We start from the raw sequence: 18,880 nt of genomic DNA on the forward strand, positions 1-18,880 counted from the left end.
TGATGCACTACACCTACTGAGACATTTTTCCACTGCTCAAGTTTTTGAACTTGTCTATTTTGATGCCTTTTAGTGCTTTTGCTGTTTTCCATGTCACCTCTTCTACACTGGCAAAATGTTTCCCTTTGAGGACTTCTTTCATCCAGGGAAACAAAAAGAAAGCCACTTGGGGAGAGATTGGGGAAATAGGGAGGGTGGGGCATGGATGTCATGCTGTTTTTGGTCAAAAACTGCTGAACACTCAGCATGGTGTGGTTAGGTGCACTCAAATCATCCATCATGAAATGGATAAACGTGTTAAAAGAATCTTCAAAAAATTCACTGAAACCCAACACTTCTCACAACAATGCCAGCTGGTACACTGACACAGATGGGTTCCTAGAACACTCATCTAGCAGGGGAAGCCTATATTACAAGGGTCCTGCCCTCCAGAAAATAATTCCAGGTTTTTTGGGGTGCCCCCCCTTGTAATTTTCAAAAGATGGAAAAATTAAATAATTCATTTCCTTCATAAAACAATACTGCCAAGATGACTATCCTAAATTTACCACTTTTAAATGTTACTTTGAATAACTGATAAACTTGTTATAAATCAGGTTCTTTATTTACAGAGATTCTCTGTAAATAATGGTATAAATGAACGAGTTCCCTTTTAATTACTACTGTATTTGAAAAATTAAATAGCATTTTTAAACATTCTACAATTAAACGTTTTCATTAACTCTAACTAGCTATCTTCAAAATTATTTTGAGTTAGTGATGTTAAATTATTCCTTTCAATAGATCTTAAGATATTTAATTTGCAAATAAAGGATCTAGGAACTTTTTAAAAGTTTTAAAATGCAAAACTAGACAAAGAAACAGTAAGAGAAGATAGATTCATTCATCACAGTTCTAGATTTTAAGTGAATAAAAAATAAGCATTCTATTGCGGGGAGGGGTAAGAGGGCACTACCTCTGTAACAGGAAACTGAATTCTTAAGTGCTAGCTCCTGGGCTAACTGCATGGTATTGTTCAGCATTATCATTTGTAGATCAGAGATTAGATTTCCCACACCTCTTGCAAGGTCCATATGACATAATGTACATGGAAACTGTAAATGCCATGTGCATGTAAAATATAACACTTCAAACGTAATCATAAGCAAGCTATTACCAATGAACTACAGCAGAAAATATTATGTAGTGGTTCAAAGTGTTATAACGAACATAATAATAATATCTAAATCATAAAAATCTCACTTCTCATTAATGTATACCATCTTCATCCTTAAAACTCCTACATTTGCAATAAGTATATAACAGAAATATTAAAAATACACAAACAAGTTAGCACTATTATACTAGTTTTTCTTTTAAATAAAATGATCTTTATATGTTTTCCAGAGTTAGAAAAGGAGATAATCACATTTACCTAAACCTGCCAAGTAGTATATAAAGGCCATCATGTTTTAAAACTTCCATAATTTAGAAATAACTTAGTATCAATAGCACTAATATTAAAAGAAAGGTTATCACAGTAATGCTATATTCCAAAAACATTCACAATGAGGAAAAAGCTTCAATTATATAAAGAAATAAAGACCTAGAAACTTACTTATTATTAATATGCCTGGAATATGTCCTTCTTCATAGTGAGGAAAGAGGACGATTTTTGGAATTATAACAATATTGTATAGCCAGACAAAGACAATCACACCCATGCAGCACCAACCATGTGGGTCAACAACAAAGTGAATCCGGAGACCCATTCTGCAGTCCTACGACTGCCTGCTAACCCACAAGGAAAGATGATCCTGAGGAGAGAGAAAAAATAAAAAGTTATTTCTATCAAAAATATTATCTGCCTAAAACAAAACTACCTTACTGGCAACTATAAAATGATACTTGTTGTATTTTCTTTGTACATATCTTTAAAGATTTTCTTAACGTATTTTTAGAGAGAGGGGAAAGAAACATCGATATAAGAGAGAAACATGGATTGGCTGCCTCTCACAGGCCCCCAACTGAAGATGAGGCCCGCAACCCAGGCATGTGCTCTGATGGGGAATCGAACCTGTGACCTTTCAATTTGCAAGCTGGTGCTCAGTCCACTGAGCTACACCAGCCAGGGCATCTTTGTATATTTTCGATTAAATAAAATTTTAGAAAATAAAGGGGAGTTTCAGGATATTCAAATTTTACCATAAAGTTCAAATAATTTAATTTCAATTTTCTTTATAAACTCCTATCATAGGATATAAATTGGTACTATTTTCTGAAGTTAAACACAAGTCTATCTTTAACCCAGCAATTCCATGTGTAAATGCAAAAGAAATGGGTACACAAATCCACCAAAATAGACATATGTGTATATAAATGTTTAGTAGTTTAAGTCATAAGACTAAATGATGATCATCCAAGTCAAAACAGTAGTAATTTTGTGGTGGGAGGGGTATTTATTAGCTGTAAAGAGACACAAGGGGACCTTTGTGGCGCTGGAAATGCTCTCTCTCTCCACAAGGTCAGTGCTTTCTGGATATATACATATGTAAAAATTCACTGAGCTGTACACTTAAGATTTGTACAATTTAGTTTATTTTAAACTATAGTAAAAATGTTTACAAAATTATTTTTGAAAAATCATAATAAAAAGTGAAAAGTAATTACGAATTGCCAAAAATATTTAAATTTATGGACTAAAGTCCAACTAATCTTTTTACTATCAACTCAAGACGACTCCTGTTTAAATGGGGCTTTTTCAGTTGAGTGTTAACAAAATGCTAACAGGCCTCCCAATGAACCACTTAAAGTTAAGATACTTCTATACCTGTGGTACCAAAAAAGTAACTTTAAAAAAGTCCATACTTTAGTAGACATAATTTACAAGCTTAAACAGTAAATTACTTATAAGGTCTAGGGGCACTTTTACATAAAACACAATGGAAAAATACAATGATAAACTAGGCCGATGTTTCTGAAACCTGTAAGCAAACCAGAATCAACTGAGGAGCTTTCTAGGAATACTATTTCCAGATCCCATTCCAGATCTATTGAATTATAATTCTTTTTGGAGTAAAGCTCAAACAGCAACAAAATGTTTAAAATGATCCCCAACTATATGATACAGCTGAGTGGTACCTGGGAATCAGTAATTAGCAATGAGCTGAACTCAGGTTCAACAAATATTCACCGAGCTTCCTACACAGCTGTCACTTGCAAAGCACTGTAGGTACAGTGATAAGTAAGACATGGCATTTGCTTAAGAAACTAACAATCTAATGGGGAAAAGAGTCATAAAATGGGTTTAATATAATACGGTAAGTTCCAGAGATGTGGACAAGTTGTTACCAGAGGCACAAAACACAGGACTAGTTAAATCAGGGTAACCCTTCCTATAGGGGTTGAAACCCGAGTTTAGTTTTAAAAGATGAGTAAAAGTTATCCAAGCAAAGCGACAATACTGCAAAGAGAAGGAAAAGCAAGAGGTATACAAGAGTAAAAATTGCAGGAGGTATCACAAATTACCATCATAAACCACAGATCTTCAGTGGAGAGTGAGTGGTGAGAGGGGCAATACCATGAAGTACACAAAGATGCCATGTTAGAATGCTTAGACTTCATTCTTAGGCATTGGAAAGCCATTGAAACAGGGGGTTAACATAAGATTTGCACCTTAAATAAATTACTGAAGCTCTGCTGAGGAAGGTGAAAAGATCAGTTAGTGTAAAAGACGACAAAAGCCAAAATTAGTTTTGGATAAGAGTCAACTAAAGAAATGGTTATAATCAAGCCAGTACTTTCATTAATTGACTGGATATTAGGGGTCACAGAGGAAAGAGACAAGGATGACCCCCAGATTTTCAGTTTATATTCCAAACTACTTCATTCTAAGAATAATTTATCATTAGTTGAAGAGCCTCAGGGTACCATCTCTTAGAGGCCTTCACAATGTTCTTTAAAGCTACCAGAACAAGGCTACCAGAACAAGAAAAAAAAGATTATTTGATTTTCAAAGAATAACCCTATGCTATCATCCCTAAAACCTACAAATGTTGGGGCAGCAGAAAATAAGACAGGAACTCAAATGCAACACCACTCAACTGCTTACATCACACAGGGTCTAAATTAGTCCTTACCTATGAAGTCTAAAATATGAATAGAACCTAGGTCTTTAAAAAAAGTAAAAGTTGAACTTTATTACCTTTTAATTAGAAAACTAAAACACCTATCAGTATCATTTAAGCAAGAAAAGTCACAGAGGATAAAATATGCTATTTAACTTGCTAGGTATTATTTTAAAAACTAAAGGAGCTCAAATAAAAATGATAAGCTATCTACATAGCTAAAAAGAGAAATATTATAAAGAATGTTTATATTTTCAGTCTTGCCAACCATCAAGTGCTAAAAGAAATGACAGAAGGCTCTGTCTCTTGACATATTCAATATTATTAACTTCATGTACTTTCTTTTAATGTTTCGGTTCCATTCAGGACTAAACAACAGATTATGCATTACAATGATTATACAGAACAATTTCGTTACTTATTTCTAAATTTATTAATATTAGAAACAGGACAGCAAACAAGCCAACAAAACAAGTAGCAAAATTATCAATTACTCATTGATACTTCGAACTTTATTTTTATTCTCCATCAGAGATTAAATTTATCTTATCACTAAAAGAGAGAAATTCCCCACAACGGAAAATATTAGATAGTGAAAAGTAAGGTTAAAATGTATCGATTTTTCCTGCATATAAGTATATATAGATAACAAACTCTAAAAGAACAAGGATCCTCAAGGAAAAGTGAGCAAAGGATAGAAAAACAAAACAGTAAGCAAATAAGATGTTGAATATAAAAAAATATATACCTGATTAGTGAAAATTAGCACCACATAACCCTTACAATTAGATTGTAGAGAAGAAAACAGTAGTCTTCCAAGAGCTCCAAAGCAGATTACTACCAGAAACCAGAGCTACAGGGTCACTCCACTCAGTTAACATCTACCAGGTGTGGCTTACGGCTGAACAGAAACTATTACACATCCTGAGCAACATCCCAACTGAACACAATGCTGCTACTCCGTCTTAAGGGTGGCATTTGTAAAGTACTTTCATTAGCTAGAGATTCCAACATATTAATTTGCATATTAAATGGTGAGCTCATAACTCAAACTTTGATGTAACTAGTGAACGTACTGGTACTGCAACATTTTTTAAGATTGATATCTGGTAACAAACTATATTTGAGTGCTATGACTAACTTCATTAATGATGTAAATTACTACTGCACAAACTTTTTTTAAAAGAAATTATAATTCAACTCTAAAAAACTGGACTACATAAATATTGACAACATTCAAACTATTCTGGCAGGAAATTACCTTTCCTTTTTGCCTTTTCAGGCAGCTAAATCTCACTTCACATTTTCCTCAGGAGGAACACTCAAGTCACTATAAAAAGAAAGTGACATAAAACTATAATATCAGAATGTAGATTTTAGAAAATGCTAAAAGCCAAAATAATTGACAAGAAATCTAGTAAAACATATTTCTCTAAAAGTACAGTTTCATCTGACTCTCCACCTCTGCCAGTGGTCTTATTATTGTTCCATGAATATGAAAAATATACCCCACCTCCCATTTCTCCTCTCTGAAACATTCTTACCATTTTGCTTACTCTAAATTCAATTCATACTTCAAGGTCAATGCGAATCTCACTCTCCACATAAAAATTTTTCTGGCACCTCAGATCACAGTGATTTCTTTCTCTTCTAAATTCCAAATAAAAAGCGAAGCTAGTAGAAGAAAATAGCAAGTGGTTTTATAATCTTGGAATGAGGTAGGCCTTCACAAATGGAACCCATAAGCCAAGTTTGACCACATAAAGGAAAAAGTTCTGAAGCCCAGGACACACCAAAAACAAAGTTAAAAGACAAAAAGCATCCCTGGAAAATAACAACACATAACTAATAAGAAGCATACAAAGTAAATACTTAGAGAAGCAATTCATAGAAGAAAAAAATCCAATGGCTCATCCCTAGTGATTAAGAAAATGTGAAATAACTAGGCATATTTTTCACCCTTTGTATTGACAAAATTTGGAAAGATAGATAATATCCAATGTTGAGAGGACAGACTGAAAAGAACACACTGGTATGCATATAAATCATTTGCATACAATCATTTGGAGGGCAATTTGACAGTATCTATTAAAGTACCAAATTCTTTGACCCAGCAGTTTTATTTCTAGTAATACCTAAAAAATACTCATTGTAGTGTACAGACATGTTGTATATAGCATGTTTTTTCCCTCACCCAAGGACATTTTTTCATCACTTTTAGAGAGAGGAAGGGAGAAAGGGAAACATTGATGCGAGAGAGAAGCACTGATTGGTCACCTCCTGTACAGCCCAGACCAGAGATCGCACATGCTCTGATAGGGGACTGCACCCGCAACCTAGGAATATGTCCTGATCGGGAATCAATCCCTCATCCAGTGATGAGCCACACCAGTCAGGGTATACAGCACTTTTATAATCATAAAAATACAGCACAACCTAAATGTCCATGTAGAGGGAGAGGAACGATTAAATAAATTATAATATCCATACTGTAAACTATTTCCAAGTCACTGAAATTTTAGAATAAAAAATGTAGGGGGAGGTAGATCTAGACCTCCATATAGATTATCCACATATAGTTTTGAGTGAAAAAAAAGTTACATAGGCAAATCTATTGGGGAATGAGGGTTGGGGCCTTAACAGTGGTTTCCTGAGACGAGAGGTGGAAAAAGACAAACTAGGAAAGGGCAGAAGGGAACTTCTATGGTGCTGATAAAGATCTCTATCTTGATATGAGTTTGAGATACACAGGTTATGAACAGTCAAAACTCAGCCAACATACACTTAAGATTGTTGCATTTCCTGGTATATAAATTTACCTTTTAAAAAACCCTATAAACCAATATTGAACTCTAATTAATAATATGTATGCTGAAGTATTGGAGAAAGAGGGGAGGAAATGATTTTGGTTCTGTTGGGAAAAAAAGTATAAGTAATTTCTACATATGAATAGGAAAAAAGTGTGAAAGAGAACACACCTACAAAACTGTTAACAGTGGTTATCACTGGGCTGAGCCAGAAAAGAGCAATGAGGAAGAAGGCTTTCACATTTTATGTATGTATTAATGTGTTCTTCTAAGTTTATTAGTAAACATATGTACTTCTAAATTCTTTTCAGCCAACTGAAAAATAAAGATAGCTAGGGGGTCTGATTAGACACCACAACCTTACAAAAAAAAATGTTTAATTTAAGCCTCTCTTTATCACTGTATGTTATCCTTATTTTAAATACTTTTAAAATTAATATTTTAAAAAACATCAGTTATAAATCCATGTAAGATTTATAATCCAGAAGGATGTTTCTGAAACTTGTATTACTTACAGATTATATTTCTCTATTAAAAAATGCCTTATTTAAGAAAATATTTAGTTAAGCCCTGGCTGGTATGGCTCAGTGGATTGAGTGCTGGCCTGTGAACCAAAGGGTTACTGGTTCAATCCCCAGTCCCAGGCACATGCCTGGGTTACAGGCTAGGTCCTCGGTAGGGGGCATGTGAGAAGCAACCACACATTGATGTCTCTCTCCCTCTAACTCTCTCTCTTCCCCTCTCTAAAAACAAATAAATAAAATCTTGGAAAAAAAAAAGAAAATGTTTAAAATTTAATATGAATAATTTTAAATAAACTACAATTTTTTGCAAATGAATAATTATTAAATACATCTAAACATAGGAATTAAGGACACTATGCCACATAATTCAAAAACTTATTCCCATATAAAATTAAACACAGACTCACCACTTGCAAATTCACTGTGATGTGTTGTAATTTTTCTGGTACTTGCATTTAGAGGTTTGATCTTGATTCATTCTTTTGTTACTGCATTCCAACAAATAGATTTCTCTTCAATGACAGTTTTCCATAAGACTCTATTAATGGTTTAACAAATAATTATCTCTCACAAAGATGAAAATCATAAGCAGCTAAGTAATCTAGCCATAAAAATGTCAATTATGAAGTTATAAATTCAGAAATAAGATGACTCAACTCCACCTTATTCTGTACTTTCATAACCCACACCACCCCTAAAAAACGTGCATTTGATTACCGTTGAAAAGTTCTCTCTTTTGAAACCACTCAGTTCCCAGAAAACAAATCAGCATCCAGCATTTGGGCTTCTTCAAACCTCCTTACCACAAATGACAAAATGACAATCAATTCTGACATCACTGATGGGACAAAATGCAATGTAATGTCTATCATAATGTAAGGCTAGAACTATCTAGTCATAATTGATAAACATAAAATTAAGAGTTTAAAATAGAAGCAAGTTTTAGTTTAAACCGTGAGGAAAAAAGTTATACTTCTACAATAAAACCATTTAAAAAGCAACCATAAAAGTTAGTTTCTACAGTTCAAGCTTAAACGTTTAACATTGAGAAGAGCTCTAGAAAGCATACGCTGATTCAATATTCCATTAATTTAATCAAAATCTACTGACTCTGTATATGTGCTTTGGTGCTGGATATAATACCAGAGAGGGACCCTATCCTCAGTGGAGAAAGACTAGTAAACACATAAGAAGAACACCACGTAAGACAAGGTAAGAGAGAGGGCAAGGGGGAAAGAAAGCATCTCATATAAGTAGGATATTGTTTCACAGACCTTTTCTCACGTATGTGAAAATTTATGTGTGTACTAGATTGCAACACAAAATGCATTTATGGTAAACTGCCGTCAGGAAAAGATTTCTGGAGAAGGTAAAATCTGTGAATTAGCTAAATGAAGAATGGAGGTTCTTCTGAACAAGGAGCAAAATAAGCAAGGGTATAAAAGCAGGCAAAAAATCCAATTAAGCTGAAATGGCACAAGTCACTGCATATGGAAAGATGAGATGAATTATGTCTATCCTCACCACAATCCACTCTAAAAAATATTTTTCATAATGTTACTAGTACAGGCAAATATATGAGCTTTATAAGTATATATTGCATGTATGAAATACATAACTGAAAAGGTTTAATGAAATATGTACCCCTACTGTATGCAATACACTCCGTATTATTTCATGACCCACAAGCAGAGAATGATCTACAAGTGAAAAACACTGTTAAACCATGCCCAGGAGTTTGGATTTCACCCTAAACACGACGGGAACCACTGAAGAATTTTAGACATAAAATGCCATGATGAAACTTGCATTTTGGATGAAAGGGCAGCACTTTGAAGAATGGACTTAGATGGATGATAAGGCTCAAGACTGACTAAGTGAAATTAGACAGGCTTACTGGTCACCCACATGAGACACAAGGGCATACAGCAAGCACCCCCAAAGAGGTAACTTATAAGGAGAGTGGGGAGAGTGGGAGTGAGGATGGAACACTTCAGATAGGAGGCATGTTGGAAAAGGAAAATCAAGAACATTTTTTTTACTTATGAGTAAAATTTATGGGAGTTGGTGAACAACTGGAAGCAAAGAGCGCATGCTAGGACGGTTCCCAAGTTTTGGCCTAGGGACCACGTGAAGGGTGGTACCATTCTCCAAAACAAGAATTAAAGGGCAAGTTATGCGTTTGTTAAGTATACTGCTTACCATAACAATGAGAAACTATTACATACTGAGGATATGAAAAATACATCAAAGTAATTTACCATTACATTCCCCTTAGAGACTTTTTTCAAACTATTATCTCCCAGAGTCAATTTTTCAATGGTCCATGATTGTTAGATTGCCAAATGTAATTTATTTCTACCTTAACTTTCTAAGCTAATTTAAAGTGGTCTCCTTGGCTGTACCTTTGTTTCTTAAAGACAAAATATGGAATGACCAAGTAAAGGAACTATTGCTCTAATGAGAAAGGAATGAATTCATCCTCTTCTAGAAAAAAATCTCAGGCAGAATTAAATGTGGTACATCAATATATTCTGAAACACGGCCAAGGTCAATAATGCCGTGGAGACTATGACTCTACAGTGTCTTTCCAATGTTTCAGCACAGCAGTCTCTGTCGGTTACAGTATTAGGTAATAGCACAGGTCACCCATCCATGAGTCAAACCCCAGTCACTCCCTGGCTTAAAATCAAGAAAGAAAGCCTACTTTACACTTACAGTTATTATAGCTTCATTGTAGCCATAATATACAAAATGAGATGAAAATTTCATCTAGTTCAACATCAGAACCATTGTGGAATCAAATCTCCTCTATGTGATATAAAAGCAACGTTAGCCTTAAAAACCTAGGAAATTTTAGGATAACAACGAATATCCCAAACTTTCATAACTATAAAATGTTAACTAAATATTCTTTTTTTAATTTTTATTTATTTATTTATTTTTTTAGACAGAGGGGAAGGGAGGGAGAGAAAGAGGAAGAAAAACATCAATGTGTGGTTGCCTCTCATGTGCCCCCTACCAGGGACCTAGCCTGCAAACCAGGCCTGTGCCCTGACTAGGAATCGAACCTGTGACCCTTTGGTTCGCAGGCCGGCACTCAATCCACTGAGCCACACCAGCCAGGGCTGTTAACCAAATACTCTTAACATTGCTGTGTCTAAAAGAATATGATCAACAATTTATAGGACACACCAAAAAAGGAAAAAAGTCTTCCCCACAGGGTCAAAAGAAAAGGGTTAAAATATAGTATATGAATATACAAAATGTAAACCTGTAATTCAGCTCAAAGAAGTTCTAAAAACAAAGTTACAACTATATACCTTTAAATATATATTTATACAGCTATTTAACTTCTGATTTTATCTACTCTGAAAACTAGTCAAGTTAAATACTTCTACCTAATATATCCTCAATAATTAGCCAACAAGGTATTTAATTTTTTGACTATCACATCAGTATTCAGTGTATTTCAGCAGAGTAGGAAATCAGTAGTACAGATAGCAAAAAGAGAGCCACATTCAAATTATGACACAGCCTCTTCAGTTTCTTTTCAAGCTTCAGTTTAACCATCTGTAAAATGCTGATAAAAAACATTAATTCACTGGGTTGTTGTGCTTAAATGGAAAAATGCCTAGCAAATAAGCACCTCCAAAAATGATAACTTTAAAGGGGAATGCAAGAGGGGAAAGGAAGGGAAACTTAAAGATGAGTTCTACTTCTAGTCTAGACTCCAGAATGAAAAATGATTCTGGGTGCCCATCATTAAAGTGGTGCCACAATTTAACCATACCCTGGTCACCTCCTTTCTCTAACAGTGAAGTCGGAGAACCACTTGTCACAAATGAGAAACCTCAGATGGTACAGCCCTTCAGCTAGTATCATACTGTAAGCATGTCAGGAGGTTGACATGAAGTCTCTTCAAGCAGAAACCCCAAAATAAGAAGTATTCTAAAATTGAAAGAAATGAACTGAAGCAAACTAAATCTCTTTCAGGTAGAAACAGAGGCCTGGGGAGTTAGGGAATGAAGCATGAAGAAAAAATCATGACCTGATTTAAGGAGCTAGTGAGGAATGCGTAACTGAAGTAAGGAATTCTAGTTCAACTGCTGAGTTCTCCAGGAAGAGTTTGTGAAAATGTGAGCAGTGCTACTTCATGTCTATGAAGATGGGCCTTTTAAACTAGAATAACTCAATTTACCAATGATTCTCAACCAAAAAAATCATTGTTTTGACAATAAGAATGACTTTTTCCATTCTTGTTTTTCACCTGTATTTTTTACTGATTCAAAATAGTTCAAACATTTTCAACTTGAGCAGTATTAACACACTGCTTATTCTTCTAAATGCTAAAATGCCATTTATATTTAGTGCATTTCAAAAGTCGAACCTGAGCCCTGATAGTCTACTAAATAAAATGTCTTCCTTCTTTAATATAAAAGTAAAACTGAGCTTAGGGAACAACTTTCTGGTAATAAAAATAGCTTTTCCTCTGCCTTCCCTGTTATGCCTGGTAGTACTGATACCACCACTATGTGGCCTTCTAAGCTGAAAAAGATTTTGACTCACACTCAGTTACAATGCCAGAAAAAAGCTCCATAGAAACATTAGGCTTTTCGATTCATTTCTTCACTAATACATGGCACTATTTTATCCATGCTCACTTCAAAAGTTCTGAATCAGTCCCCATGAATTCAAGAAATGAGGCAGTGGGCAAATAAGGAAAAATTTTACGATTCACTGATTTTCTTGTTTTAGAACTAACCTGTTAAGCTAATGGTTATATGTATGCATTTTAAAATGCTCATTACTTTTATTAAACAAAACAACCTAGAGATATGGAATGTGACACAAATATCACCATTTGGTCTAGTTCATATATTCCAACTACAACTTCTACAAGTATGTTAAGCTTAACAGAAATCACAACAGTTTGAAGGGTCCTAATATAATCCTATTGCTTTACATTTAAAATGAGGAATTCTGAATAGTACAATACTACACAAACCACTATTCCAAAAGTATGGAATTATACTTTTTTTTACTTACATTTTGATATAATTTTACTAACATTTCTTCTAGTAAATGTTTTAAATGCACCTTTAACAAGTTAAAGGATCTAAAGTATTTATAAACATACATATTCCAAGTAAGCATGGAAAAGCGAATAAGCCTTACTCAAGAATTCAGCCTGACTCCCTAGTATAGATGAGAAAACAGCATGGGTCAGTGGCCTACCCATGACCCCACAGCTGGACAGTGACAGCAATGACACTAAAATCTAGAAAACCAAATCTCATTTCATTCCTTCTTTCTGGTTGATCTCTCATCTCCTCTTCAAAAACCTTTTTGACATTAAGACATAACCAAGCAAAATAAAGCACCTCCCTGGGCTTTATCTTTAAAATAAATCAAACCTAAAAGTTGGAAGAATTTAACAAGATATTACATAAAAAGCATTTTAGTTCAGGGATGGCATGTACTACCTTATCATCATCACCATTATTATTATTATTACCACCACAAGGAAAGTTGTGAATTTTTTAAAGTACACATATTAGCATGCGAGGCTGAGGGTCCATCTGACCCGTTTTTAACTTTTGCTTAATTATCCTTAGTCCTCTTTACTTCAGACTGTAACTTCACACTATGATTTATTACCCGCCCACAATGACCTTGATTTTTTCCCCCTTGTACTTTTATGGACTACTATATTGCAATATTTTCAAGTAATAACTAGTCAGGTTCTCTCAGTCCTAGAGATACAGACATCCTCCACTGACTCACACTGGATCATAAAACGTGACCCAAATATAGCCTGAGAAAGACCGCAACTCCGAATGGACTCTCCAATTAAAATCCAGCGACCTGTTAAAGTGAATGGTAACAAGTGCAAACTGCTGCCATTTACAAGCCAGTTTCTCAAAACCACTCTAGGATGTAAGAGAGGGAGGCAGAAGGTCAATAAAGGAGTAAACTATCTCCTCCTGCTGATCCTGTGCAGTCTCACCCCAGCGATCTGGAAATGAATGAAAGGCTACGGTGGCATAAATCCGAGATCCCTGCGCGCAGGTCTCGGAACCGGGGTACCGGGAGGTAAACACTAGTTCACAGGCGAGAAACTCAGGGCACAGACTTAATAAATCAAAAAAAAAAAGAAAGGAAAACCTTACCTAAACCACCTCGGCTGGAGCAGGAACCCTCTCACCACCAGTTAAGGGGAGGAGCAGTCGGCGGGCGGTCGCAGCTCTGGCTAAGGATGCTCTGAGAAAGGCCAGGCCAGGGGCGAGCAGGGCGCCCAGAACACCCGGGGCTCTGCGCGGGTGCGGAGACAGGTGCAAGGAGGGGGCAGGGCGGGAGCGCGGCCAGGTGAGGGCGGCGGGGCGCGGAGGAGCTGCGGGCGGGCCCGGTGGAGGGGGCCGCGTCGCCCCCGCGCCTGTACACACTCACCGACGCCCGCCGGCTCTCCCCTCGCCGCCTTCGCTCCTGCGGCCGCCCGCGGCTCCTCCAGCTCCTCCTCCTCCAATAACTCTGCCGCCCGGGCAGGGCCGCGCTCCTTTTCCGCTTCCGGGATCCCGAACTCCAGACCGGCGGGGTGAGTATCCGCTTGCGCCGCGGAGAGACCGGCTACCGCTGGCGCCGCGCAGCTTCGCGCCCCAGAGCCGCGATGGGAGCCGCCGAGGGCCCAAAGACCAGAGATCGCGGCGCGGGCCGGAGGAGGCGCGGCCGGACCTGCCAGCACCCAAACACTCGCACCTGAAGCACCTGGGCGCCTCGGCCCACCCACCACCTCCGACCCATGCCACCCTTCCAGCTCCGCCCCGGCCGACCTTCTCTTTGTCCCGACACCCTCGCCGGCTCCTTCTCCCGCGGGACAGGCGAGGAGGCTCCCTTAAAAGATTGCATTTACCCTCTTTGTTTCAGGGGAGTTGCTCAACCGCCCTGTTTCCTTCAGAATGTCCTGTGGTATCTTGCTTCACAGTGCAGTCCGCAGCATCAGCATCCTGTGGGAACTAGTAAGAAATGCACAGTCGTAGGCCTGCTTAATCAGTATCAGCATTTAACACCATGTCCAGGTGATTACTACATCTGTACCTTCAAGATCGAAAAGCACTAGACTCTAGTGAATGGTCTTGCCCACTTCAGACTCTCTATGGGGCAAAAGCCAATGTTACCCCACCCAGCCAAGATTTTTCCTTCCTCTCAACAACCTAAACTCAGACCCAAACAAGTTTTCTTGGGATTTCAGGAGACATCCAAAAAAAGTTGCTGGCTTTCCCATCCTGCCACCTAGGAAAAATAAATGGACCCACCATAGCAAATAATATACCTCCCTGTGTAAATTGGTATCTTATCAAACGCCAGTGAGACACTAAAGCCTCCCTCCCATCTCCTCCCTCACCTCACTGAACAGTAGTTGGGAAGGTTAAAATGATTGCCATAATCTGGAGGTAAATCTTTGTGCCTGCATGCCACAGGAGATAATGTGTGGATGGAAGAAGCATGACCTGCTGCATAAAATCTAACTCCTTACACATTGTCATTGAAAGCCCTTCACAAAGTGGTCCCTACCACCCTCGCCAGTTTTAGCTCTATTAACTTGGTTCATTTACCCCTCCAGAGTGCCCTCCATCTTCCACTCTGAGGATCTTAATTCTATCCAGACTTTGGAGTTAGCTCAAATCCTGCCACCCCAGAGTTCTCTCTCACCACTGCACTTATACACATTGTAGCTTATTCTGGGCCCTTACCTTATTTTGTTTTGCTAAGTATTTTAAAACATGTTATGTCCTAGTTTCTGAATTGATTACAAACACCTTAGGACCTTAGAGATCTAGTCAGTGGTTATCAAAGTGTTGCCCCCACACCAGCAACATCAGCGTCTCCTGGGAACTTGTAAGAAGTTCCATATTCTCCAGCTCCACCCCAGATCTACTGTATTAGAAACCTGAGGGTGAATCCCAGTCATCTGCATTTTAACAAGGCTTCCAAGTGATTCTAGTGTACACTCAAGTTTTAGAATTACTAACCTAGTATATAGTCTCTACCTCCAAAGAAACTCAGTGGTTGAGATTGATTTGTCTATATGCAAGTTTTATTGCCTTTCAGATTAAAAAAATAAAGTGCTCAATTCATGCATAACTACTTGGAAGGCTGTAACAATTATTTTTGAAAGAATTATCTTTGGTTTTCACAATGCATTTTATGTAGTAGGATATTTGTAACTTGGTTTGTTTGAAAAGAAAGAAATAATACAGATAATTAGTCACTTTAGGGGAAGAGGAAATATGTTGAGTTTTACCTGCTATAGTCAGATAACTGAGTTGCATAATGTTGATCTCTTAGTATATCCTTGCGATACATAGTAGTTTGTGGCAAATAATCTCAACAGGTGCCCAAAAGAGGATTAATAGGCAGGCACATGAGTGCACATGACAATTGAAAGTGCCCATATTTTTCAAGCTTTCTTTTATGAGTTAATTTGGGTTTTTTTTTCAGCCAAATCAATAGCACAGAGAATTTTCTTCAAAATGCATGGAAAGAGAGAAGTAGCAGGAAAAACATTCTGAAAACATGAGCCTTTTTAGCATGGGAAGTTAAGTATCAAGGGCCTATCTATATCTATTCTTTATACTGAAGGTCAAATTATCTAATTCTATCATTCATGATAAACACGACTATTTGTATCGCAACCCATGTACTTAGAGAGATCTAAGTATATAGATCATGTAATCATGTAAGATCATGTAATCTTTGGGGGAGTTTTTCTATTTACTGTAAGGATGGAGAGAAGATACATGTCATGCACTACTTTTTTCCCTCCACAAGCCTAGTCTACTTTACGGTGCCTGTGACTGATGGAAACATGATTATTAATCAAACTGATACTTATCTGAGAGTTGAAAAAAATAGACAAGTAGCATGGCCTCCACTGCCAACTTGGCTTCTCAACAAAGGCATAGTCAGGGCATTTATGTGGACAAACTCAGCCAACTCCTGTGCTTCTGTGCCATGACTGGGAAGGACTGGATTTTACTGCAATTTCCAAAAGTGAGTGCAAGTACAGTCCAGAGTTTAATCAGTACTGACTAATAGCCTTGGCAGCTTTGGGTGGATGGTGTTCTCCACCTGCCCATCTGGGTATCATGCCCTAAGCACCCACATTTGATGCACATTCGTGATGTCTTGGTTGCTTATAGTCATCTCCCTCATCTGTTTGAGTGGCAGAGTGCCCATTCCACAATAGTCTGATATTCTAACAGTAGTTTGTAACCTCTTTTGGGTTACACGTCTCTTTTAGCATCTGTGGAAAGTTGTGGGCCCCCTTCTTAACAAAGTATACACACGTACGCACTGACACACAATTATGTAAATTTGGACATGCATATTTATATATGAAGTTGCACATAGTGTCCCACCTGCCCACATCTTCAGAAGTCCACAATGAAGTCATGAACATCAGGTTAAGAACTTGCCCTAGGACACAGAAAGTAGGTATAACAAACTTTTTTTTCAAAAACAAGGATAACTCTAAAAAACCACTGTGCGCATGGGAGACAGAACAACAGCAATGCTAGACAGAGTTAGAAGCAAAGTGCTGTGGGAGTGCGAAAGCAGCAGCTAGCAGTGTCAGCAGGGTGATTCAGGAGTGACTTCCTGGAGAAAAGTTCTAGCATCAGACAGGTGATAAGAGGATTTTGATAAGGTCAAAGGATCACTCCTGGTTGAGGGAAAGTGTAAGCAAAGGCATGGAGGCAGGAAAGTACAATGACCCATCTCAGTGTGGTTCAAATGCAAATTACATGGAAAGATAGAGAGGGGAATGGGAAGGTAGAACAGAATCAAATCATGATGAGCTTCAGATGCAATGCTATTTTCAATGAGGACCCATTAAGCTTTTGGAGGAGAGTAATCTATTCTGGAAAGACTATTAGTGAGGGCAGTGGCACCATTAAAAGGCACAGTGGCGAGAACTTGGAAACATTTCTAATGTCCTAAATTGGAAGCTGTTAGTGAAGCCACATGGCTTTGCCTCAGCTTTTTAGGGTTGCTTGATGTTTGCTCTAGAGATTTACCTTTTTTTAAAGATTTTATTTATTTATTTTTACAGAGAAGGGAAGGGAGGGAGAAAGAGAGTGAGAGAAACATCAATGTATGAGAGAAACATGGATCAGCTGCCTCTTGCAAGTGCCCCATTGCGGGGACTGGGCCCGCAACCCAGGCATATGCCCTGACCGGGAATCAAACCCGTACCCTTTCACTTTGTGGGATGACGCACAACCAACTGAGCCACACCAGTCAGGGCTCTAGAGATTTCTATTAACTTAAATGAAAATGAGCCTGCGATTCTTACAGTCGGTTAAGTACCAGTGGTAAAATGTATCCTGGTGAAGGATGAGGTGAGTTTAGAGTCCAGGACCCTAAAGAGTTAAAATCTGTTTGGAATGGGAAGAATGACAATCAGCTTGGACTGAAAAGAGAAAAGAAGCCCTACCACTGATTTTGGGCTGGGAGAATAGGCACAGATAAAGCCAGCTGCAAAGTTAATGGAAAACACTGTTTCTGCCAAGGTCATGCAGCAGTTATATCACACATTACCATAATGTCCCTCTCTTTGGCTGGTTACTGACCAATGATGCCCTAGACCACTTGCTGTTTTCATGTATTACTAGGGAGCCTCAATTCCTCAGCCACCTTCACCTCATGACAGCACCCAATTCCTACTTAATTCCCTCTTTCCAAATCCCACCGCAAAACAGCTAATCCAAACCTGATCTCTCCTTCCCTTGGATTACCTTCAAAACCTTTCAGTGGAACCCTAAATTACAGAAGTTGCCTTGCTCCTCCTTCTTTGCTGGTGGCGCTCCTCCGAAGTGCCTTCCCTCCTTGCAAGGCAATAAAGTTTATTTTGTCAGGCTACAGGCTTGTTCCTGGTAGGCCTTGGCTCATTAAGTTTTAACAACCCATTCGATAATGAAAGCCGCCCATAGTCAGGATTCAAAGTCAAGGTTCTTCAGGAAAGAGGTCTCCTTTTCTGTGTTGATGGCACAGTAAAGTAGCTGCCATTCACAGCCACAAGACCCATCAGCATCACTCTTCCAAAATGGGAAGAAGTGTGCTTTGGACAGGGTCACCCTAATTCCTCATCCTTTGGAGAAATTTGGGTCAAGTTATAAGGAAGAGTGCTTTTAAAAACTATTTTTGCAGCAACTTTATGGCATAAATATCCTCCAGAAAAATTTATATAACCAAAGACAGGTAACTTAAAAAGTAAGACTTGACCCTTTGAGAGAAAACTATAATTCTTTTATGTTCTATTCAGAACTCACTGGCCTATTAAATTTCCAAAATAATGCACATGCATATTTATCATAGTAGTTTCTCACCAGTTAAATACCATGATATCTAAGTGGTAGCACGAAATGTGGAGTCAAATTCTTCT

At 37.8% G+C, this 18,880-nt stretch overlaps 1 protein-coding gene across 2 annotated transcripts in view; it reads right to left on the reverse strand.

Moving 5' to 3' along the window:
- Window positions 1-13,973, reverse strand: part of ZDHHC21 (zinc finger DHHC-type palmitoyltransferase 21) — a 69,450-nt gene extending 55,477 nt beyond the window's left edge. The window contains exons 1-4 of one of the 2 annotated variants that reach the window (XM_045193648.3): window positions 13,611-13,973; window positions 7,845-7,975; window positions 5,651-5,780; window positions 1,598-1,796 (exon numbers count right to left, since the gene is read on the reverse strand). In XM_045193648.3, the coding sequence (XP_045049583.1) occupies window positions 1,598-1,751 (154 nt within the window). In that variant the 5' untranslated portion in view covers window positions 1,752-1,796; window positions 5,651-5,780; window positions 7,845-7,975; window positions 13,611-13,973. The remainder of the gene's footprint in view (window positions 1-1,597; window positions 1,797-5,650; window positions 5,781-7,844; window positions 7,976-13,610) is intronic. The other variant, XM_024558333.4, reaches the window with a different exon arrangement.
- Between the last annotated feature and the right edge of the window lie 4,907 nt (window positions 13,974-18,880).

The sequence above is a fragment of the Desmodus rotundus genome, chromosome 1, assembly GCF_022682495.2.
Source record: "Desmodus rotundus isolate HL8 chromosome 1, HLdesRot8A.1, whole genome shotgun sequence".
Classification (NCBI taxonomy): Eukaryota; Metazoa; Chordata; class Mammalia; order Chiroptera; family Phyllostomidae; genus Desmodus; species Desmodus rotundus.